Source organism: Periplaneta americana, chromosome 8 (assembly GCF_040183065.1).
Source record: "Periplaneta americana isolate PAMFEO1 chromosome 8, P.americana_PAMFEO1_priV1, whole genome shotgun sequence".
Lineage (NCBI taxonomy): Eukaryota > Metazoa > Arthropoda > Insecta > Blattodea > Blattidae > Periplaneta > Periplaneta americana.
The window spans coordinates 130,894,660-130,919,619 of NC_091124.1; the positions used below are offsets into that span (position 1 = coordinate 130,894,660).

Here is a 24,960-nt window from a genome sequence, read left to right on the forward strand (position 1 = left end):
GTTTTTTAGCAATGCAAGAATTGCCTTTTAGACAGTATAATGAAAGTGAAAATTCAAATAAAGGAAAAATGGTATGGACATGTAAAGCGAATGGATGATGGAAGACTACCAAGAAGAGTTTTAGATTGGATTCCAGAGGGAAGAAGAGGCAGAGGTAGGCCGCAAAACACCTGGTTGCAAGACATAAATAAAGCATTAGCAGAGAAAGAACTGCAAGAATAGGACTGGGAAGATAGAGAGAATTGGAGGAAAAGAATAAGAACGTAGGACATTGGTCACAGGAAGATGTGATATTACATTGTAAACCTGTTTGTAATAATATTAATAATAATGTCGAAGTTTTGAATTTGTTGAATATCTATGAGAGTACCCACAAAAAGATGGCGGGACCAGTTTTGATTTGATTGGAGTGGAACGGATCTTATGGTCCATACCGTAATGCAGATGATGATGATGATCTATGAGAGTATTCTAAGAGAACATCTAGAGTTGCTACAACATTTAAGGGCACTTCCAACCGAATTCAAAATGACTTAATAAACACTATCTCCAACATGATGACATTCATAAATTATGAAATTTCTAAGGCTCAACATATTGCAATTATTTTAGATGAGACATCCAACATCAGCAAACTGGACAAGAAAAATTCAGCAACTTACGGTTGATGTTAATAGAGAAGAAAAAGCTACAAGACCTTAAAAATTCTCCAACATTTTACAGTCACGTTATCAATGAGTTTATGAAGCAAAAGCAAAGAATGTTGTTTTCCTTCAAGTAAACAACGTATGATTTTTTCTTGTGTTATTTCTTTATTAGTTTCATGCTCGATGTAGAAATCTGCCAGAATGATTTAATAACTATAATGCATCATATGCCTCTCAAGCTGGATTATAAAATATAGCCTTCTAGTAGTGGCATTAAGTGATCTATAAAACGAGAGCCTACCCTAAGGCAGCAGGCACCATACGTTACTGGGACCAAATATAAACATTCCATTTTATACTGAGGAAATACAGTACACATTAGCTTATCCAGAAGCTAGGTGGCAGTCCCACCACAAGTCTTGAGTCTTATCTCCACCTTGCTAGCAACTAGCAAGTCTACAAATAAATGTCGTAGGCATTTTGTAAAATTGGGTATTTACTAACTACCTAGGTGTATTATAAAATGCTGGTGTATTACTGATTTTAAAGTTATATGACTAAAATATGTTCGGCATAAACTCACTTTGATTTGACTCCAAGATGCCGACGACAATGAAAACAAACCACTCTACATTTAACCAGGCCAGCAATGTCAGCAACAATGAAAACTATAAACTTTAAATTGAAACTTACTGTATATTTTCCTTTGTTAACATTCATTCTCCTAGAACGAAGTGTGTTAATTATGGAATCGACGATTTCCAGGCGTCAACACTCTTTGAAGATGCCAGGGGTAAATGTTCAAATTCTAGAGGTCATTAAAGAAGTGAAGGAAGTTCAATCCGCGAGTACCTCAGGGAGGAAGACCACGCCTCAGTATCATTATAGCAAAAAATACGACTTGATGGAAGTAGGATAAAGTGACCATTCATTCCATATTTTATGGGACAGTTCTATATTTGAGAGCCTTGTTTCCTCTTTTTTTTTTTTTTACATGTCCGAAAAAACACATTATTATTTTGTATTTTATATCACATCCCGTAAATGTCCCATATTTTAGAAACCATGGAATGATCATTGAAAATTCTACATACCACCATATTTTACAATATTCGTCTTAGTTTATATTACATTAAAAATAAATAAATTATATATTTTTGGTTATAGGTTATAATCTTAGATGAACAGCCCTGAGATTGGAATTTAGCCATTGAACTTAGGTAATACTGTTTCGCGACTTCATGAACTACTCGGTTGGTTACAGACGCAGAGTTGGAGCTGTCGACCTCTATCATTCGAAAGAGGAATCATATGTCAAGCTCGCGCATGTGTACAAAAAAAAAAAAAAAAAAAACAGATCAGGAAATCTCACAGAATGTCCATTCTTAATAATTTCCTTTCGCGGCATTAACTTTCTGTCTGGTTGAAGATCTCAATTCATTAAAAATCATATGTGGAGTATAAATTATTTAATCGTAATATTGTGTGCATTTATTGTTGACGTTGATTGTTGATAGTAGTTTTGTGATAAAAATGCCAAAGAGAAAATGGATATTTAATCAAGACTTAGAAAAAGAAAGTGATGTTTGTTGTGCCAAGTGTTGTGCTAAATTTAGTATTGCTCATAGTGGGAAGAGTGACATAGTTCACCAAGTAAAAACAGTTAAACACAAGGAAGCAGATATCGAAGCATCAGGTCTAGGTAATCAAATCACTTCATTTTTTCATACAAAGGTTTTTGATAGTAGTCAACGTAATTTAGCAGCTACAGAAGGTACTTTTGCATATCATACCGTGAAATACAATCATTCTTTTTGAGCCACTGACTGCACTTCTAAATTGATTAAGAAGTGTTTTAAACAACAATATGCGTATGCAAGAACAAAATATCAAGCTATTGTGACAAATGTATTTCAACCTGAATCTGAGGTGCTTGCATTCTGACCTGGAATGTGTAAACTGAGTGACTGTCTACTCTGATTGCTCTAATCATGGAACTACTAAATTATGTTTTATTCTAGTTAGACATTTTAAACCAAGCAGTGGGATTAAAGTGAAATATTAGAAACGAAAGAATTAGGTGGTGAAACCTCAGATAATATATTATCTAGCTACATTGTAGAGATCTTACAAGAAAACAACATAAAACACAAAAATTGTTAGCATTGTGTGTAGATAATACTATATAATAGACTTAGTAGTCCACACCTGTGGAGTAATGGTCAGCACGACTGGCTGCGAAACCGGGTGGCCCGGGTTCGATTCCCGGTCGGGGGAAGTTACCTGGTTGAGGTTTTTTCTGGGGTTTTCCCTCAACCCAATATGAGCAAATGCTGGGTAACTTTCGGTGCTGGACCCCGGACTCATTTCACCGGCATTATCACATTCGTCTCATTCAGACGCTAAATAACCAAAGATGTTGATAAAGCGTCGTAAAATAACCTACTAAAAAAAATAGACTTAGTAATTGTGACTGTAATCATGTAATCTCTGATGAAAACAAAGTGAAGAGTGTATATATTACTGTATGTTCTTACTGTTCTCTTCCAATTGTCTTTTTCTTTTGAAAAAATTTGTGATCTTGGAATAATTTAGTGGCATACTTCTTCATAATAACAACTTAATATCAATGATACTTCGATCGATAAATAAAGGACAGAAACCTAGTATTATAAAACAGACTAATTAAATTAGAGCACTAACAATTAATGAGTACACAAAACACGAAATAGCAAGTTGAGCTCCGGACTTCCACAATGTTGACACTGCTCCTCAATTCATTGTTGTGACGTTTTGGACAACAGACAAAAAGAACATTTGTTTCGTGTCATTGCCACAGTGGTTCGAATTTTGTTATTTTTGTTATAGTAAAGTGACTTTGAAGTTTTTTCATTTCATTAACATAAATTAAAAGTTATAAACTTGAAATTTTGGCCACAAAGAAAGGTAAAAACTATACTATATAGCTCTCCAACATTTGAGAAATGTAAAAACTACACTATTCACCCCTCTGAATTCTTGGGGGTAAATCTTACCCCATCACCACTGGATATGTAATTAAATTATTTCATTTTAAAAAGTTTCATTGTTCTTAAGGGGGCATGTTGTTAATAATCTTCGTTATAATTAATCACAAAAGGGACAAGAGTGTTGATTTTACAATATTAACCAATTATCTCACACTTTTTGCGATATTTCTTCTTATATTGTGTATAATATTACGATGAAAACTGAAAATAGTGCCATAGCCTACCTTCACCTATGAGTGTAGAACTTTCCTTTTGCATGTAACAGACAGAACACTAGATCACTTGAATCCTTTCAAGAGACACTGTAAGTATTATTATTCAATATAGGACCTTCTGTATATACAATAAACAGTCCACGTCTGAATTTGAAAAGAAACTAAATCTATCTCTATTTACAGCGAGAGACTTCAGAGCACTAGGTATAAATATTGTGTGTACAAGAAAGAAATATTGATGCTGAAACAGAGCTTCCGGGCTAAGATGCCGTGGTCTACTGGTGCTGACGTTACCAGATGTTTCGTCTACTTCTACGGCAGACATCTTCAGTGGTTAGGTATCCTCGGTCGAAGTCTTCTGCTCGGGATACCTGTAGCAACTGATGACATGACTGGTTGCTCGTCCTTATTTATAGCACCGAGACTTGGTGTTCTGTTGTCGCGGCGGTCCGCGCCCGTCAGATCGTGACCTTGGACTGGCCGTGGCGTTGATTGGTCGCGGCGGCTCGCACCTGCTCGGTCCCGGTGGCCTTGGGCTGGTCGTGGCGCACAGTTGTTGCGGCGGTCCGCGCTCGCTAGAGTGCGGTGGCCTTGAGCTGGTTGTTGTGTTCCAATATCGTGGCGGACAGCACTCGCAGGATTTCGGTTTCCATCCGTCGTACCGTCACTGTGCACAGGTTTTGTACGAGTCCGTTTCAGGACAGGATGCCAGCAGTTGTTAAGTTTCAGACCCTCTTCTTTACGGTTGAAATTGTTTGGATATTTATGGATTTCAATCGCTTCCCTGAATAGGCGGGGGAAGTAATTGGACGTGTTACTGAGGATGTCTGTTTCTCGGAACTGTATGTCGTGCCTCCCATCCTGAAACGCATGTTCCGCCACTGCAGATTTATCCAGCTGTCCCAATCTGCAGTTCCGTTCGTGTTCCACTAGTCTAGTTTTGACGCTATGTTGTGTAGTGCCTATGTATACGGCTCCGCAGGAGCACGGAATCCTGTATACACCTGCGGCAACCAACTTGTCTCTCTTGTCCTTTACCGATCTCAGCATGTTACGGACTTGTTGGGTCGGCAGGAAAACCGTGTCTACATCGTGCCGTTTTAATATCTTGCCGATCCGGTCCGTGACATTATGATGATACGGGAGGAAGACCGTGCCCTTCTTCTTCTGCTGGACTAGAGTGTGGCTTTGGGATGGCCCGTTCAGATCTCTCCTGGGATGCATGGCCCTCCTAATCTCCGGAGCTGAGTACCCGTTACTGCTTAGCGCAGCTCTTAAGTGGGCCATTTCTTGTCGGAGATATTGTGGTTCTGAGATTTTCCGCGCTTGCTCAATCAGAGTCTTCATCATGGCTCGTTTTTGACCAGGATGATGGTTTGAGCTCTTGTGTAGGTATCTATCGGTGTGGGTGGGTTTCCGATAGACGCTGTGTCCTAGGGTACCGTCCGGTTTCCTGTGGACCAACACATCCAGGAACGGTAACCTTCCGTCTGATTCTAATTCCATCGTAAACTGGATCTGTTTGTGGACCCCATTTAGATGGTTGAGAAAATCCCTTAGTGCTGGTTCTCCATGTCTCCACACCACAAATGTGTCGTCCACGTATCTGAACCAGCATTCAGGTCTTCGTGTCGTGGCCTTGAGTGTAGTATATAGTAGTGCATATAATCCTCCGTGTTCAGGACTACCGTTGCATTTCCTTTGTCCGCAGCAAGGATCGCAGCAAGGATTATATGCAGAAAGTAAGAGACTTGTTAGATCCAGTTACATACAAAAAACTGGCGCGGGACCCAACCTCAGTCATCTTAAGGAAGACCAACCTCCTAATCAAGAATTCGTCGATTCCAACAGAAATACAACGTACGATTAAGAAGTCGGAAGCACTACCGCCGAGACTGTATGGACTACCTAAGATACACAAACAGGATGTGCCGCTCAGGCCGATTGTCAATGCGATCGGGTCACCAACGTACGCATTAGCCAAATACCTGAGCAACCTACTGAAACCCTTAGTAGGCAAGACATCCTCATACATCAGAGATTCCAGCCACTTCATTGAGAAGATTCAAACGCTGAAAACCCGACCTGGAGACATTATGGTCAGCTTTGATGTGGTGTCTCTGTTTACCAGAGTCCCAATTATAGAAACCATAGAACTATTGAAGAACATCTTCCCAGAGGACATTGTAGCGCTATTCCAACTGGTGCTCACTACAACGTATTTTCAATGGAATGGGGACTTCTATGAACAGACAGATGGAGTAGCCATGGGCAGCCCTCTTAGCCCGATGGTTGCCAACTTCTACATGGAGTCCTTTGAAGATACTACACTCAAGGCCACGACACGAAGACCTGAATGCTGGTTCAGATACGTGGACGACACATTTGTGGTGTGGAGACATGGAGAACCAGCACTAAGGGATTTTCTCAACCATCTAAATGGGGTCCACAAACAGATCCAGTTTATGATGGAATTAGAATCAGACGGAAGGTTACCGTTCCTGGATGTGTTGGTCCACAGGAAACCGGACGGTACCCTAGGACACAGCGTCTATCGGAAACCCACCCACACCGATAGATACCTACACAAGAGCTCAAACCATCATCCTGGTCAAAAACGAGCCATGATGAAGACTCTGATTGAGCGAGCGCGGAAAATCTCAGAACCACAATATCTCCGACAAGAAATGGCCCACTTAAGAGCTGCGCTAAGCAGTAACGGGTACTCAGCTCCGGAGATTAGGAGGGCCATGCATCCCAGGAGAGATCTGAACGGGCCATCCCAAAGCCACACTCTAGTCCAGCAGAAGAAGAAGGGCACGGTCTTCCTCCCGTATCATCATAATGTCACAGACCGGATCGGCAAGATATTAAAACGGCACGATGTAGACACGGTTTTCCTGCCGACCCAACAAGTCCGTAACATGCTGAGATCGGTAAAGGACAAGAGAGACAAGTTGGTTGCCGCAGGTGTATACAGGATTCCGTGCTCCTGCGGTGCTGTATACATAGGCACTACACAACGTAGCGTCAAAACTAGACTAGTGGAACACGAACGGAACTGCAGATTGGGACAGCTGGATAAATCTGCAGTGGCGGAACATGCGTTTCAGGATGGGAGGCACGACATACAGTTCCGAGAAACAGACATCCTCAGTAACACGTCCAATTACTTCCCCCGCCTATTCAGGGAAGCGATTGAAATCCATAAACATCCAAGCAATTTCAACCGTAAAGAAGAGGGTCTGAAACTTAACAACTGCTGGCATCCTGTCCTGAAACGGACTCGTACAAAACCTGTGCACAGCGACAGTACGACGGATGGAAACCGAAATCCTGCGAGTGCTGTCCGCCACAATATTGGAACACAACAACCAGCCCAAGGCCACCGCACTCTAGCGAGCGCGGACCGCCGCAACAACTGTGCGCCACGACCAGCCCAAGGCCACCGGGACCGAGCAGGTGCGAGCCGCCGCGACCAATCAACGCCACGGCCAGTCCAAGGTCACGATCTGACGGGCGCGGACCGCCACGACAACGGAACACCAAGTCTCGGCGCTATAAATAAGGACGAGCAACCAGTCATGTCATCAGTTGCTACAGGTATCCCGAGCAGAAGACTTCGACCGAGGATACCTAACCACTGAAGATGTCTGCTGTAGAAGTAGACGAAACATCTGGTAACGTCAGCACCAGTAGACCACGGCATCTTAGCCCGGCAGCTCTGTTTCAACTAGACACCGGCCGTGAAAGCCTGCATGCTAAAATATTGATGCATCAGCGAGAGTTCACGACAATTTAACTAGGCAACACTGCCTCACTAGCATTGCCTAGTAGACATAGACCAGCTTGAATTAGCTCCGCCTTATATGCCTTCTTATTCTGAAAGCACTCTAGTATTAATACAATGCAAGAGATATACTATATTTTTTAATCAGTTATTTAACTGCATGATTATCTAGTGTCAAAGGGATTCGTGACATGGTATTTTGGTGAGGAAAGTCCGAGGATTTGCTATAGGATTCACTTTTCAGTTGATGGAAAACATCAGGAAAACTCAATCAGGTAATCAACCTAACCGAGATTCAAACTCATAAGTTCAAATAGCTACCCCAACACTGCGCTTGATGCCTAGCTGGGAAATATCTTAAAAAATATCCTTCAAGTAATCAATACAATCAGGAGTCAAATCCTTACCTGAACACATCCTCAGAGCATGAATGCCATTAGCTAACATCTAGACGACAGGGATGGCAAACCCGCAGCATATAACATACCACATTTTAACGAGAAAATCTTGAACATTTCACTCCACTATAATCTCCTCCACTCTTCTCCCACCCCCCCATACAGTTGTCAGGAACTGTCTAACAATTATATATTTTTTATTTATTTTAGTAGAAGCTACTTCAGATTAAATATTTTGAAAAAAATAAAAAATTATCACTGCTGTGAAAACAAATCAATTCTATTATTTAATGAATTACTGAAATCATATTATTATTATTATTATTATTATTATTATTATTAATATTATTATTATTATTATTATTATTATTATTATTATTACTATACAATATCTTGCAACTTTACACGTAACATTCAGGAAGTGTCCATGTGATACAAGTGCAGTTTGGATACCTGTGCTCTAGACCAGCCGTTCCTAACCTAGGATACCAAAACCACATGCCGGGTCACTCAGGGGTTCACCAAAGATAACTGGTAATGTCGGACATTACATCTAGTTGCCTTGCATCATGTCATCTACATGTTGCTGCTCTTATGCCTTGTTACAGCAAGGGAGCTCAATGGTTATGAATTTGAAGAGCAAGCTACAGAGGAACATATTCAACGTGATTTATGGTAATTTCTGTGAGAAGGATATAAGTTGTGCTAAGTGCTGTGGAGTTTTCACGAATGGAGGAATGTCTATGTCAGGTTGCTATGTAGTTCTTCGTGCACATGTACGAAAAGTGGCTTCCCACATAACAAGGAGCCACTGTTGTATACATAGGCAAAACCTTGTGTCCACATTTCTGTCGAGTAAATTGAATGAAGTGCTTAATGAAGCAGTAAAAGTTGTGAACTTCATCAAAGCCAACGCACTGAACTCCAGATTGTTTCAAGTACTTTGTGAAGAGATCGGTGGTCTTCGTTCCATATTGCTTTTGCACACTCACTATCTCCAGGAAAAGTTAGCTCACATGACTGAGCTCAGACATGAATTGCAAATGTTTTTTGAAGATCACCATTTTCATCTGGCTTCAAAGTTTCACAACAGGGAATGGCTTCAGTAACTTGCATACTTAGCTGACATTTTTTCAGAAATTAATAGACTCAATTTAGGCTTTCAGAACAGCTCAATAACAATATTTAAAGTACGAGACAGAACTTAGTCCATGATAAAAAAAATTCGGCTTTTGAAAAACGTGCACTGAAAATAATCAAGATGAAGTTTTCGAAACATTATACAGCTTCTTGTCTGGCAATAGCCTGGACCTGTCTCAAGAGGTGAGATAACACAGTAACACACTTAAAAGGGCTCATCGTTTCTTTCAGGCAGTATTTCCCTAAACATGAAAATGAAGACAACTGGACTGAAGACCCTTTTAAAGAAGACAACTTTCAGGCCACTAAGCTATCCTCTGCGAAAAGAAACAATTGAAGGGTTGAGAATGATTTAGTCCAAAGCCACACTTTTAACAAAAATAGTTTTTTGTGCGAGTCCATTTCTTACACATATGGGGAAGCTACTATTAAAATATTATAAAAGTTACTCAACAAAGGACGTAAGTATATGCCGAAGAAATTATGATACCACACATAATAGCATTGGACTATAAACCTTTAACAACTCTCCTGTAAACTTTGTTTGTGTGGCTAGGACTATATCATTCTCACTCCTTCAATTAATTGAAATGTCTACAGATTCTTTATTAAAGTCGATTTCAAAAAGAAAAGCCTTGGAAATTTCTGGGCAAGCATCAGTGAGGAATTAAGTAAAAAGAGAATTCAATTTTTAGTACCATTTACTAATGCTGAACTAGTAAAGAGAGCTTTCTCCTCGTATTTTTACATAAAAAACATACCGAACCAAGCTTGTGTACAGTCCAGTTACTTTATGGTGACAGCTCGTCAACGCGAGAGAGGAGAGGGTTCGAGTGTGGAAAAGAGACCAATCCAAAATGGAGCGAGCGTTTTCTAGATGGAGGGAGGGAAATACAGTCATATTAAAAATGAAGTCTTACGTTGCTCTCTCGCATGTTGCAGCGTCTGCATAATTCTGAGCTCCAGTCACTGTGTTCACTCCATACTCCGGAACAATTGTCACTAATAAAACATAATAAAACACTACAGAAGTAAACTAACATGGAAATACAATAAGCAGCAGTTCGGAACAATAATAAACACTAAAGAAGTAAACTAATATGGAAATACAATGAGCAGCAGTTCAGAACAATAGTCCAATGAAATCCTAATTTTAAATTAACTTCCCTCAAAGTCGAGATACCTCCCTGAAAGTCGATAGCCTTTCAATTTCAATAATTTTTTTTTTAAGTGTGGGCCTCTGTTTCTGTGAAATATAGAACTCGTGTATGGTTCGTCTTATGACAGCTTTATTAAAGTTGTCCACAGTTGATGTTGGAGCACTGAAGGAAGCTGAAGTCCAGGAATCAATGTCTTTAGTCTCCCTTATTATTTGGCTAACACTGCTCTCGGGCACAGGGGTAACCTCTGCTACAAGTTTTCCAACATTTGTTACGTTTTTTCTTCTGACTCTATCTTCATAAAGTGCTACACGCTGCTCACGACTTCTCGCGGCTGCGAATGCAATACCCGGCCTTTCAGTTTGCTTCTAACAGGCAGCATTTTCACAAACAGAAAATACTACACACTGAACAATACAAAACAGAAACATTACAACTATTTAAGTTACTAAATGAAACATAGTAACAAACACACTAAATTGCAACACACAAGACAGTGGTGGTGTAGTATGTCCTTAGCGTGACTGTATGCCCACACTAACGCTCCCGAGATGTGACTGCTAACGTAGCCAGGGGAAGACTAAAATGAACACCCCTTCGAACAAACAGTGAACTCGCCCAAACCACTGCGTCGCCAGGCCGCAGCTGTCACCATAAAGTAACTGGCCTGTACTTAACGATTGAATTCGACTTCAAAAAGCTGAAAGCATCAAAACAGGCTCAAGGTTCTCATTGATTACACAAGTAAGGATAAATCTGTAATTATTTTAAATGTGTTTCATAATTGTAATCTTTTTATTCTATTACTACAAAATTTTGTAAAATTTGTACTTGATAGTATAACATTATAATTATAAAACTCATGTTAATGAAATAACTATCAGAATTATTAGTTTTCATTATATTATATTTACTTACTAATGGCTTTTAAAAAACCCAGAGCTTCATTGCCGCCCTTACATGAGCCTGCCATCAGTCCCTATTCTGAGCAAGATTAATCCAGGCTTAATTTGTTTTTTATTATTTTAAACTCAAGAATATTAACCAAGATATACAAACGCGTTTTATTAGATCTTATGTTAAGTGATATGGTAAAAAAATGGTGTGGAGGGAGTTAGGGGTACAGTTTCAGCAAAACCTAATTAAGGGATACAAAAGACATAATAGATTGGGAACCACTGCCCTAGACCATGCCAGTGGCCATATAAATTTGGTTAAGCAGATGCCTGCTAATGTAAATTATTTTGTATCACTGTGTCTTTGGTATGATTGTTAATGAATTCGTGGGTGCGTGGACAAAAGGTGAATAAGTCACCAAAATTATGTCATGAGATAATTGCGAAAAACACTTTGACGAAATATGTAGGATCGCTGAAACAATTTTTTAACTCCATACACACAATTCTCTTCCATCTTTATTCTCAAAGCTATGACTCAGCACATTCTACACAATGTTCTTCTCACATTTCTCTATCGAAATGTTGATTTAACTTAACTTTAGCTGATATGTGACTTATCCCCTTTTGTCTGCGCACCCTCGAATTTATAACAACTTTCATTTTCTACTTATTTTTAAAGAAGTAGATAGAAATGGAATGGCTTAATCATTAGAGATACTGATTTACCACAGTTTTCACTTCTTCTGCTATTTTTTTAGGAAGTGCATAGAGACTCAGAGTTCCATTACTATTTCGTATGACATGGATTCACAAAATCCTTTTCTTTTAAATGTAACATAGAATCTCGTAATACACACTGCTGAAATATAGGAAAAGCCACCTATTATTTATCCCACAATTTTTTATTTCAAATTATGGCTAAAATAATGCAAGAGAGTATACAGTATGTTTTTTTACATAAACATGCATAGCATGGAAGCATGCAAGTGAGACAAGAAAGCATTTACCTCTCATGTTTCTGACACCAGTATCAATACCATTCTGTAACAGCAACACAGCTGCTTCCTTATGACCACGATATGCAGCACAATGTAAACTTGAGTTGCCTTGAGCATCCACACAATTGATGTTAGGAGGATGTTGCTCTTTCAACTGCACAAAATAAAAATGTTGAACATAAACATATGTCATATGCCTCTATTTCAGTTTTTTTTAAATAGCAGGTGTCGAGTATGGCAAAGTTCTATATTTGCCGATGTTCACTCTGCAGAAGGAGGCCTGTCATATTTGTTTCACCTTATTACAAAAATATTCTTTGTCCTGCACTCCCACCCCTTCATGCTTCAACCATAATGTCTTGGCTGCCTCTCTCACATTCGAACATTGCAGGACACTAGAGCTGGCTACGAAATTCTTCTATAAGAGCATAGAGATTCAAGCGCCAAGCTTTATTTTGTTTTCATGTGTTCAATGAACAGCAGACCTGAAGTGTGTAGTAGGGTCGGATGCCACCGATCTATACTCCATATATACTTACGCTGTTGGAGGTCACTTGGAGGCTTTAGGTAACCAAATGCAGGACTCTAGTGATTGCAATAAGTAACTGAAGAAGTTTACGTGAACAGAAAACAAGAATTTTAGAATTCAGACAAATTATACATACTTTTACAAATGCAAACTAAGAAAAAGAGAAACTATAATATTTCGTATAAATAGTTTCTGAGGACTGTCACAAATCCTTTAATGGTTGAAGTGACTATTTTAGAAATGATGTCATGGTTTCCAAAGCTTTTTAAAATACTAGTGCCTTGTAGGATGATACCCCTTGCTCCGATCATTAAACTACGCACTTCCCAGACACCTTCCACCTGATATTTTCCTCGAACATACGGAATAGTAGGTTCACAAATTTGTTGTTTTTCTTTGTTGATTTCATATGGCATATATCTCAAATCTAACAGTTGAGTCCAGTATAAAGCCTTTACTATTTGTCTTGTCTACAGCCACAATATCTGCTCTTCTAATACCCCGCCTTCAGACACAATGAAATGCACCTCTTCTGTTCATGGACCTCAAAGAATCTTTTTCTAAGAGCCTGTCCCCTTCAGATGTTATGATGGCGATATATTTCTCAGAAGTTCCCCATGTTGGCAGAATTCCAGGACGTGGATAAGGTTTCAATTTCGTTACAATATCTGCAACAGAAACTGTCCAATGATCTCCCATGAAAACTTCTCACTGGTACAATGTTCGCATTCATCTTAATTGCACCTCACCATTCACAGGAAGGCAGAGCTCTTTTTGCTCTTTCATTTCTATTTATACCACAATATGAAGGAACCCATCAAGAGTATATGTTTTTATTTAAATAGTGAATTTGTCTAATCATGATGTTAATTTCTTCAATTTTTTTCCGTTTTTGGAGTAGTAGTTAATGCTATTACCTGCATTGCTGCCCTGGAGTCTGAAAGTATAACAGTTCTTTTGCAGTGATGTATCCAAACGAATAAATATTGAAGAGAATCTAATACTTTTAGGGTTAAGACCTAAACTGTGAGACTGTGTCAACTGACTTGACCATTTAAATATGGACAGAACTTCTCATCTTCAGTAAGTTTGTCATTCATTTCCTGTAACTTAAATTTTCCAAAGCTGTTTCCCTCATAATTTCCACATTTTTTAGATAAATTTATGAAACTTTGCAAACAAGTGTATTTTATACTGGAGAACATACCTTGGCTTTAGTACTGTTTTAACATACTTATTTACTTACAAATGGCTTTTAAGGAACCCGAAGGTTCATTGCCGCCCTCACATAAGCCTGCCATCGGTCCATATCTGTGCAAGATTAATACACTCTCTATCATCATATTCCACCTCCCTCAAATCCATTTTAATATTATCCTCCCATCTACGTCTCGACCTCCCCAAAGGTCTATTTCCATCCAGTCTCCCAACTAACACTCTATATGCATTTCTGGATTTGCCCATACGTGTTACATGCCCTGCCCATCTCAAACGTCTGGATTTAATGTTCCTAATTATGTCAGGTGAAGAAAAAATATGTGCATTTCTGCGTTGTGTAACTTTCTCCACTCTCCTGTAACTTCATCCCTCTTAGCCCCAAATATTTTCCTAAGAATCTTATTCTCAAACACCCTTAATCTATGTTCCTCTCTCAAAGTCAGAGTCCAAGTTTCACAACAATACAGAACAACTGGTAATATAACTGTTTTATAAATTCTACCTTTTAGATTTTTTGACAGCAGACTAGATGATAAAAGCTTTTCAACCGAATAATAACAGGCATTTCCCATATTTATTATGCGTTTAATTTCTGCCAGAGTGTCAGTTATATTTGTTACTCTTGCTCCAAGATATTTTAATTTTTCCACCTCTTCGAAGGATAAACCTCCAATTTTTATATTTTCATTTTGTACAATATTCTGGACACGAGACATAATCATATACTTTGTCTTTTCAGGATTTACTTCCAAACCGATCGCTTTACTTGCTTCCAGTAAAATTTCCGTGTTTCCCCTAATTGTTTATGGATTTTCTCCTAACATATTCACGTCATCCACATAGACAAGAAGCTGATGTAACCCGTTCTATTCCAAACCCTGTCTGTTATCCTGAACTTTCCTAATAGCATATTCTAGAGCGAAGTTAAAAAGTAAAGGTGATAGTGCATCTCCTTGCTTTAGCTCGCAGTGAATTGGAACTGCCGTACATTTCACTGAGACACATTTTAATTAATCGACCAGCCTCATGGTCTAGTGGTCAGAGCTTCTGCCTATAGTTCATGAAGTCCCGGGTTCGATTCCCGGTTAGAGCACAGGAATTTTTCCTTAAAGGGCATTATTCCTGTATTCGTCCATGGTCTGGAATTCAGGTTAAGTTTAGATTTAAGACCTCTCCTGGCACCACATTATCATAATCATCCTATCACATCATCGGGGTAATGTAACTCCACCTTCTAGGCACCCCGACCTCAGAAGTGGGCCAGGAGAGAAGACCAGAAATGTCGAAAGACAACCTGGTGGCATTGGATTGAAAAAAAAAAATTTTAATTAATCAAACTAGTTTCTTGGGAATACCAAATTCAATAAGAATATCATATAATACTTCTCTCTTAACTGAGTCATATCCAAGTTTTTTTTTCATTAATAATTCTTTATGTAAAAAAAAATTCAATTTTACAATTCAGAGCAAAAAAAATTCTTATATATTCAAATGAAAAGAGCAGGATTTTGTTTACACACTCATTATGGATAAAATTGAAAAAAATAAATAAATAAATAAATAAACATTAAAAATATTAAGAATTTTACAAGATATCACAGAAACCAAATTTTTTTGCACAAATTGCATCTCAATTTAAAAATATACATTAGCCTTGACAAAAAAAATTTTTTTTTTCTTGGTTTCTAAAAATTGTTTATTAATCTAGAAGTAACAATGAGTTACAAATCTCTGTAGTGAAAATGTATATTGTAAAAGTAAATTGCCTGGAAATTATGCAAAAATTTCACTTGAATGTAAATTAAATGGCTACATTTCAATCAACTTTTTATACACACTAGCTCCTAGTCTCAAATTTGCTTGTTCTATATATTCACAAGTACCACTTACCAGCATTTTCAAGATGTCAAGGTCACCCTCACGGGCAGCAGCTAACAAACGTTCTTCTTTCTGACGCGCTTCTGTCTGTTCAGCTGCATGAAGAAGCTTGGATACATCTTCAAGCTTGGCAACATCGCGTGGTGTTTGTCCCTCACCATTTATGACATTTACATCTGCATTATGTTGAAGTAACAATAGCACCAAATCCTAGAACCATTACAAAAATAAGTAACAATATTAATGACTCAGATATGTACCAATTCTTTCAAAACAATGTCTTCTGGACAGCTCGCTTAATGATTCGAAGATTGTGAGTTCAAGTCTTGTTCAAGTTTTGTTATCGTTTGTTAGTGATATAAATAATATTCAAGTTATCATTTGTATTCTGTTATCATTCTTTAACGATATAAATAATATTAAAGTTATAATTTATATTCTGTTATCATTCTTTAGCGTTACAAATAATATTCCAGTTATCATTTTATTTTGTTACCATTTGTTAGTGATATAAATAATATTCACATTATCATTTTATTTTGTTATCTTCTGTTAGTGATATAAATAATATTTAAGTTATCATTTGTTTTCAGTTATCATTTTATTAGCGATATAAAAATATTCAAGTTATTTACATTCTGTTATCATTTTTAGTTGTTTTTTTTTTATTGGGCATATTTTACGACACTTTATCTATGTTATTTAGCATCTGAATGAAATGAAGGTGATAATGTCAGTGAAATGAGTCCAAGGTCCAGCACCGAAAGTTACCCAGCTCGTATTAGGTTGAGGGAAAACCCCAGAAAAAACCTCAACCAGGTAACTTGCCCCGACTGGGATTCGAACTCGGGCCACCTGGTTTCGCGGCCAGACCCGCTGACCGTTACTCCACAGGTATGGACTCATTCTTTAGTGTTATAAATAATATTCAAGTTATCATTTATATTCTGTTATCATTCTTTAATGATATAAATAATATTCAAGTTACCATTTATACCCTGTTATCGTTCTTTAGCATTACAAATAATATTCAAGTTATCATTTTATTCTGTTATTATTCTTTAGCAATATATATACAGGGCGTTTCAAAAATACGGGGCATAATTTCAGGTATGTATTTCCCACATGTAGACAATCAAAATAGTTCATTACAACATGTGTCCGGAAATACTTTATTTCCGAGTTATGGCCTTCACAACATTGAAATTCACCGGAACGTTTTTCTTTCCGCAGGTCGTTGCCGTCAAAGGAGACATTAAGAGGGCACTCTGACAGTTCATTCCGAGGCGAAGGTTACATTCAGTGTTGTGTAGGCGTTAGACTGTGCGACATGTATTCAAATCAAGAGCGGGCAGAGATACACTTCATGTACGGTAAGGCGGACGGCAATGCTGCGCTGGCTCGTCGTTTGTACCAGGAGAGGTACCCACAGCGACAATGTCCAGATCGGAAGACATTTGTACGTCTCCATTACCGTCTGTGAGAGTATGGAAAATTTAACTCTCCTGGCTTGGGAAGGGGACGACCAAAATCTACAACTCCAGAAGTACAGGAGGAGATTCTGGAGGCTGTGAACATGACTCCTATCAGCACACGAAGGATAGCGTTGCAAGTCAATGTTCCTCATACAACTGTCTGGAGACTGTTGAAAGAGTATCAATTGTATCCTTATCATTTGCAACGTGTACAGGCCCTGTCACCAGCAGATTACCCTACACGAGTTAGGTTCTGTCAGTGGTTCTTGCAGCAGTGTGGTGTAAATCCGAACTTTCCTGCCTTAGTATTATTTACAGATGAAGCACAGTTCACACGAGATGGCATAACAAATTTCCAAAATCAGCATGTATGGGAGTATGAAAACCCACGTGCAACTGTTCCATCTCATCACTAGGTGCGGTTCTTCCTCAACATGTGGGCCGGTATCATTGGTGATCGATTAGTTGGACCCCATGTACTTGTAAACAGACTTACGGGGCAGGCTTACACAAACTTCCTGGAAAACACCATACCTCATGTTTTAGAAGACACTCCACTGATCAATCATCAACACATTCACTTCTTGCATGATGGCGCTCCTGCACACTTCAGTCGTACGGCTCGCCGGTACTTGGATCGAAGGTTTCCTGATCGATGGATAGGTAGAGGTGGCCTAATTGCTTGACCTCCACGCTCACCTGATCTGAACCCTCTCGATTTCTACTTGTGGGGCCATTTAAAATCATTGGTTTATTCGTCTCCGGTGCCTGATTTGGAATCCCTTCGGAATCGAATTGTGGCATGTTCTGAGGACATACGCAATACTCCTGGAGTTTGGGATCGTGTTCGCAGGTCAATGAGACATCGATGTGAGGTGTGTATTCAAGCAGGAGGTGGACATTTTGAACATCTTCTGTAATGACAACGACCTTACTTACTTACAAATGGCTTTTAAGGAACCCGAAGGTTCATTGCCGCCCTCACATAAGCCCGCCATCGGTCCCTATCCTGTGCAAGATTAATCCAGTCTCTATCATCATACCCCACCTCCCTCAAATCCATTTTAATATTATCCTCCCATCTACGTCTCGGCCTCCCTAAAGGTCTTTTTCCCTCCAGTCTCCCAACTAACACTCTATATGCATTTCTGGATTCGCCCATACGTGCTACATGCCCTGCCCATCTCAAACGTCTGGATTTAATGTTCCTAATTATGTCAGGTGAAGAATACAATGCGTGCAGTTCTGTGTTGTGTAACTTTCTCCATTCTCCTGTAACTTCATCCCGCTTAGCCCCAAATATTTTCCTAAGCACCTTATTCTCAAACATCCTGAACCTATGTTCCTCTCTCAGAGTGAGAGTCCAAGTTTCACAATGACAACGACCTGCGGAAAGAAAAACGTTCCGGTGAATTTCAATGTTGTGAAGGCTATAACTCGGAAATGAAGCATTTCCGGACACATGTTGTAATGAACTATTTTGATTGTCTACATGTGGGAAATACATACCTGAAATTATGCCCCGTATTTTTTAAATATCCTGTGTATATATATATATATATATATATATATATATATATATATATAATTCAAGTTATCATTTATATTCTGTTATCATTCTTTAATGATACAAATAATATTCAAGTTATAATTTATATTCTGTTATCGTTTTTTAATGATATAAATAATATTCAAGTTAGATTTTATCCTCTGTTATTCTTTAGCATTATAAATAATATTCAAGTTACCATTTTATTCTGTTATCATTCTTTAGTGACAAATAATATTAAAGTTATCATTGATATTCTGTTATCATTCTTTAGCATTTTAAATAATATTTAAATTATCATTTTATTTTGTTATCGTGCATTGGCGAAATAAATAATATTCAAGTTATCATTTGTATTCTGTTGTCGTTATCAATATAAATAATATTCAGGTTATCATTTATATTGTTATCTTTCTTTAGCGATATAAATAATATTCAAGTTATCATTTGTATTCTGTTATCGTTCTTTAGTGATATAAATTATATTCAAGTTATCATTTATATTCTGTTAGGGATCATTCTTTAGTGATGTAAGTAATATTAATTTAATGTTAGATTTGAAACAATACAGTTGCATAATACTAGTGTTAGTTTTTTCTTCTTATATTATTACATGATACTGTCCTGTAACACAATAAAATGAAAAGGAGTGACGAGGATTTGAACCTGAGGCACTGACATCTAAATTCCAATGTTCTTCTGACTGAGCTACGGGTGTGCAAGTAAAGAAGCATATGTGGAAAAATTAGCCCAATCCCCTTCCAAGACATCTGATGATTTGTGAAAACTCGTCCAGAATGCCTGGTATGCCGAGGGTGAGAACTGAAAAGATTAGTCGATTCCATGCTCACTTGACTGTAAGATGTGATCGAGATGGGAGGAAGATGGACTAAATATTGAATCGTGGCTTTTTGTCTTGTTTTTTTAACTCTTAATTATGTGAATTTTCTAAGGCAGAAGCCAGTAAGTTTGTTTTGTTTATGCCACGAAATATAGTTTTGCTGAGAATACAATCTTTCTTTCTTTCCATTTCCAACCATAATGTCATAATAAATAATGATAAAGACATGGTATAATACATTCATGAACCTGATGTTAATTACTAAAACAGTCATAAAAAGACAGGATCAATTATATTTTCTCTCTCTCTTAAAAACAAAAAAACATAAAAAGCACTAGGTTGTGCTTGAATGCACGACGTCACGAATACCAGCCTGAAATGCTATCATTACACTACAACAATAAGACGGAAAATACTTTAATTATAACTGTAGATATCAGGCAACATGATCCCACAACATGTAACATTGCCTGTCTCCAAACTATAGCGGAGATACTGGATGGGAACTTTGTTTCTAGAGAGCAGTTACTTTTTCTTTTGACAGCTGTACAATGTACCAGAGAGAGAGAGAGAGGGAGGGGGAGATGGGGATGGGGAAGGGAGAGAGGGGGGGGTGGTGTGTGTGTGTGTGTGTGTGTGTGTGTGTGTGTGTGTGTGTGTGTGTGTGTGTGTGTGTGTGTGTGTGTGTGTGTGTGTGTGTGTGTGTGTGTGTGTGTGTGTGTGTGTGTGTGTGTGTGTGTGTGTGTGTGTGTGTGTGTGTGTGTGTGTGTGTGTGTGTGTGTGTGTGTGTGTGTGTGTGTGTGTGTGTGTGTGTGTGTGTGTGTGTGTGTGTGTGTGTGTGTGTGTGTGTGTGTGTGTGTGTGTGTGTGTGTGTGTGTGTGTGTGTGTGTGTGTGTGTGTGTGTGTGTGTGTGTGTGTGTGTGTGTGTGTGTGTGTGTGTGTGTGTGTGTGTGTGTGTGTGTGTGTGTGTGTGTGTGTGTGTGTGTGTGTGTGTGTGTGTGTGTGTGTGTGTGTGTGTGTGTGTGTGTGTGTGTGTGTGTGTGTGTGTGTGTGTGTGTGTGTGTGTGTGTGTGTGTGTGTGTGTGTGTGTGTGTGTGTGTGTGTGTGTGTGTGTGTGTGTGTGTGTGTGTGTGTGTGTGTGTGTGTGTGTGTGTGTGTGTGTGTGTGTGTGTGTGTGTGTGTGTGTGTGTGTGTGTGTGTGTGTGTGTGTGTGTGTGTGTGTGTGTGTGTGTGTGTGTGTGTGTGTGTGTGTGTGTGTGTGTGTGTGTGTGTGTGTGTGTGTGTGTGTGTGTGTGTGTGTGTGTGTGTGTGTGTGTGTGTGTGTGTGTGTGTGTGTGTGTGTGTGTGTGTGTGTGTGTGTGTGTGTGTGTGTGTGTGTGTGTGTGTGTGTGTGTGTGTGTGTGTGTGTGTGTGTGTGTGTGTGTGTGTGTGTGTGTGTGTGTGTGTGTGTGTGTGTGTGTGTGTGTGTGTGTGTGTGTGTGTGTGTGTGTGTGTGTGTGTGTGTGTGTGTGTGTGTGTGTGTGTGTGTGTGTGTGTGTGTGTGTGTGTGTGTGTGTGTGTGTGTGTGTGTGTGTGTGTGTGTGTGTGTGTGTGTGTGTGTGTGTGTGTGTGTGTGTGTGTGTGTGTGTGTGTGTGTGTGTGTGTGTGTGTGTGTGTGTGTGTGTGTGTGTGTGTGTGTGTGTGTGTGTGTGTGTGTGTGTGTGTGTGTGTGTGTGTGTGTGTGTGTGTGTGTGTGTGTGTGTGTGTGTGTGTGTGTGTGTGTGTGTGTGTGTGTGTGTGTGTGTGTGTGTGTGTGTGTGTGTGTGTGTGTGTGTGTGTGTGTGTGTGTGTGTGTGTGTGTGTGTGTGTGTGTGTGTGTGTGTGTGTGTGTGTGTGTGTGTGTGTGTGTGTGTGTGTGTGTGTGTGTGTGTGTGTGTGTGTGTGTGTGTGTGTGTGTGTGTGTGTGTGTGTGTGTGTGTGTGTGTGTGTGTGTGTGTGTGTGTGTGTGTGTGTGTGTGTGTGCGCGCGCGCGCGCGCGCGCGCGTGCGGTTTTTTTTTACAGTATATATTTCAACATGCCCCATTGCATAGGTAATATTACATGTTTTGACATTTCTAGATAATTACATTTTTAAGATTGCAAATTTGCCAGTTGCGTAATCAATAAATATCTTTGTGATAAGATATGCGATGAGAATAAATTATAGTTAAGTACCATTCCAAATTCTGAATTCTTGCACCTTCCTACTTACAAACTTTCAAATTACATTAGCATTATTAATTGAAGATTATAAGACCCTGTGTTTCCCTAGTTACAATTTTAAATTACATCAGCAGCAAGAATTTAAGTATATATCACTCCTACATTTTCCTAGTTACAGATTTCAATTCAATAAGCAATAAACAACCAAAGGATAAAGATAATATACCAGTAAGTTACATAGATAGATCAAGAGACATTAAGGACATGGACATAGTTCCACAGTAACAGTTTTACAAATTACACATACAATTAGAATATGTCTTAAAATATATTTACAAATTACCAAACCCCACATAAGAATAGAAACACACTAAATTATAATTAAATATTATCAAGACTTCGCTTTCACTATCCTATTTACAAGTTTTTCAGTTTCACTGTCAAGTTTGATGTTTCACAGAATTGTGAAGTCTATATCGCAGACGAAGGTCGAAAATATTTGGAGGTAGTTGGAGGTCAGTGCTTCGCACGTTGTTGGCCACTTGCCTCCTGCTTCTTGGATTTTTCTTATCATATCGTTCCTTTGTCTGGTGCATATGTTACAATCAAATATTACGTGATTGACTGTTTGTTGCTGCTGTCCACATGGGCATATGGGAGACTCTATTATTCTAAATCTGTGGAGATATGCCCTCAGCTTTCCGTGTCCTGTTGTCATTGCTGTGAATTCTGGGGAAATGGGCACCTTTCGGCTCAACCTCCTCTTGACTGAGGGAAAAAAGGCTTTGCTTATCCTTCCTTTCGTCGAATTGGACCATTGTTGCTGCCACATGTCGAGCCCCCTCTCCTTCTCTCGTGTCAGAATAACTTCTCTTGGTGTTTTGTTGTAGACGACTTCCCTATCCTCTAACGCCGCTGCTTTCGCCAATCTGTCTGCTAGTTCGTTGCCCAATATACCGGAATGTCCTTTGACCCAACCGAAGTGTATTATCCACTTGGATTGTGTTAATTCTATAATTTTTGTTTTTATTCTCTCAATTACTCTGCTCCGTTTGGATTTGTTACTCAGTAGGTCTAATGTTATCTTGCTATCAGAGTATATGGCGACAAGCTTCTCTTCGTCTGATCGGTCTTGGATTCCTTGGAGCGTTTCTAGTACCTTTAAGACTGCAATTTGTTCAGCTTGGTTGTTTGTACAGTTTTTGTGTAATTTGTATTTTAGTTGTTGTGTTGGGTTCCTGTTCTCGAATATAATTCCGGCTGCTCCTACATTTTCTCCGGTCTTGCTACCATCGGTATACACTTCGGTTGGATATAGGGCTCCTTGTTCCACTTCGTGAATGGCTAGTGATTGTGCAGGATGTCGCCAGTATTTAGGTTCCAGTGGGGAATCGTATTCCGCGTTGTCGACTCTTGTTGCCAGGTAAGTTTGTACTTTTGCTTCTATTGTTATGGCTATGGGGGGTACGCCAGCTAGTATGCAGGAGGCTTCATAAGAAATAGTCCGGTAGGCTTTGGCTATTTTGATGTTGATTAGCCGTTGTATCCTCTTGAATTTCGTGAGGTTCTTATTTTTCTTAATGGCTTCCGCCCACACTGGTGCACCGTAAGTTAATATAGGCACAATGGCTCCTTCATAAATTGTCTTGAGCGATTTGTGACCTAAGCCCCATTGTAGCTTAGCTGTTCTTGCCAGTCTGTTTATCAAAGTCAGCGAGTTTTCTGCGACATGATCTATATGAGTAGTGAAGTTGAATTTGGTGTCCAGATATATTCCTAAATATTTAATTTCCTCAGTTTGAGCCAGCCTTTTATGGTTCAAGTAAATGCTGACATTTCTGTCCTCGTTCCTTTTCCTTGTTATGAAGAGAGTCTTAGATTTTTTGGCGTTAAATTCTATTTTGTTTTTGGTTGCCCAGTTCTCGATCTTCTTGATTTCTTGGTTTGCAGATTGTTCTGCTTCTAGTTTGAACTTTCCCCTTGTGAGAATGATTAGATCATCTGCGAAGGCTATGGCTTTGGTTCGGCTGCTGAAGTCCAGATTTAGGAGTGAGTTGAACATGATATTCCAATATCCAGGGCCGCAACATGATCCTTGTGGGCAACCTTTTTGAACTTCTCTTTCTGTTGTGTAGTTGTTAATTGAAAAAATTGCTCTTCTGTTGCTAAAGTAGCTGGCTGATAGACTATACAGATTTTTAGGGCATTGAAGTTCTCTTAGTTGTTTAAGGATGCTGGGCCACCAGGCTGCGTCAAATGCCCCTTTGACGTGTGTGTGTGTGTGCGTGTGCGTATGTGTATCTAATGCTCTGGATTTAACAATGAAGTCATCATCCTTCTTACTTCCCAATATTTTGATGGAAGGTCCACAAATGTCCTAAGAGTTTCACAATTAGCCAAGTGCTCCATCTCCATGTCCTCTTCTCTGGTGCACAGTAAGCATTTAGGTGAAATCAGTATTCCAATATAATGGAGGTGTTTACTGAGGCAATCATGACCAGTAATCAATCTAAACATGGCCACGGCAGATTTTCGAGGTAGATCAGGAATTTGTTTTGGATCTTTGAATGATTCTTTCTATTTTGAATTTTGATGTTTTGCCTGTTCGCTGTAACTTATTCTTTTTATGACTCGCTTTATTGATTCATATGGGAACTTGAAATTTGTTTTTAAGTTGATATAAGTTCCTTTCTTTGCTAACATATCTGCTTTCTCGTTACTGTTCAGTCCGCAGTGGGCTGGGATCCATTGGAAGACCACTTATTTATTTAGCATTTGAATTTGTTTTACCATGCAATGAATTTCTTTTACTTTTTCCATTTTAGGGGATGTAGTTGAGCTGATGGACTGGATTGCAGCTTTGGAGTCAGACAGGATGACTATGTTTTTGCACTGGTTTAGCCAAACAAATACATTTTGAAGTGATATATAAATGGCTTCAACTTCGCCATCAAAATTTGTTGTGTACTTGCCAACATTTTTATAAAGAGAAAAGTATTGGCAAGTAGCTCC

General features: G+C 38.9%; 1 protein-coding gene across 7 annotated transcripts in view; it reads right to left on the minus strand.

Annotated features, from left to right (window-relative positions):
- The window catches only part of LOC138705045 (oxysterol-binding protein-related protein 2), a 692,509-nt gene that overhangs the window by 659,288 nt on the left and 8,261 nt on the right, over positions 1-24,960 (minus strand). For all 7 annotated transcript variants that reach the window (XR_011333553.1, XM_069833613.1, XM_069833610.1 and 4 more), the window contains exons 3-4: positions 15,914-16,111; positions 12,286-12,430 (exon numbers count right to left, since the gene is read on the minus strand). Coding sequence is in view for 6 of the 7 variants with exons in the window: in XM_069833613.1 (XP_069689714.1) it covers positions 12,286-12,430; positions 15,914-16,111 (343 nt within the window). In the remaining variant the exon portion in view is untranslated. The remainder of the gene's footprint in view (positions 1-12,285; positions 12,431-15,913; positions 16,112-24,960) is intronic.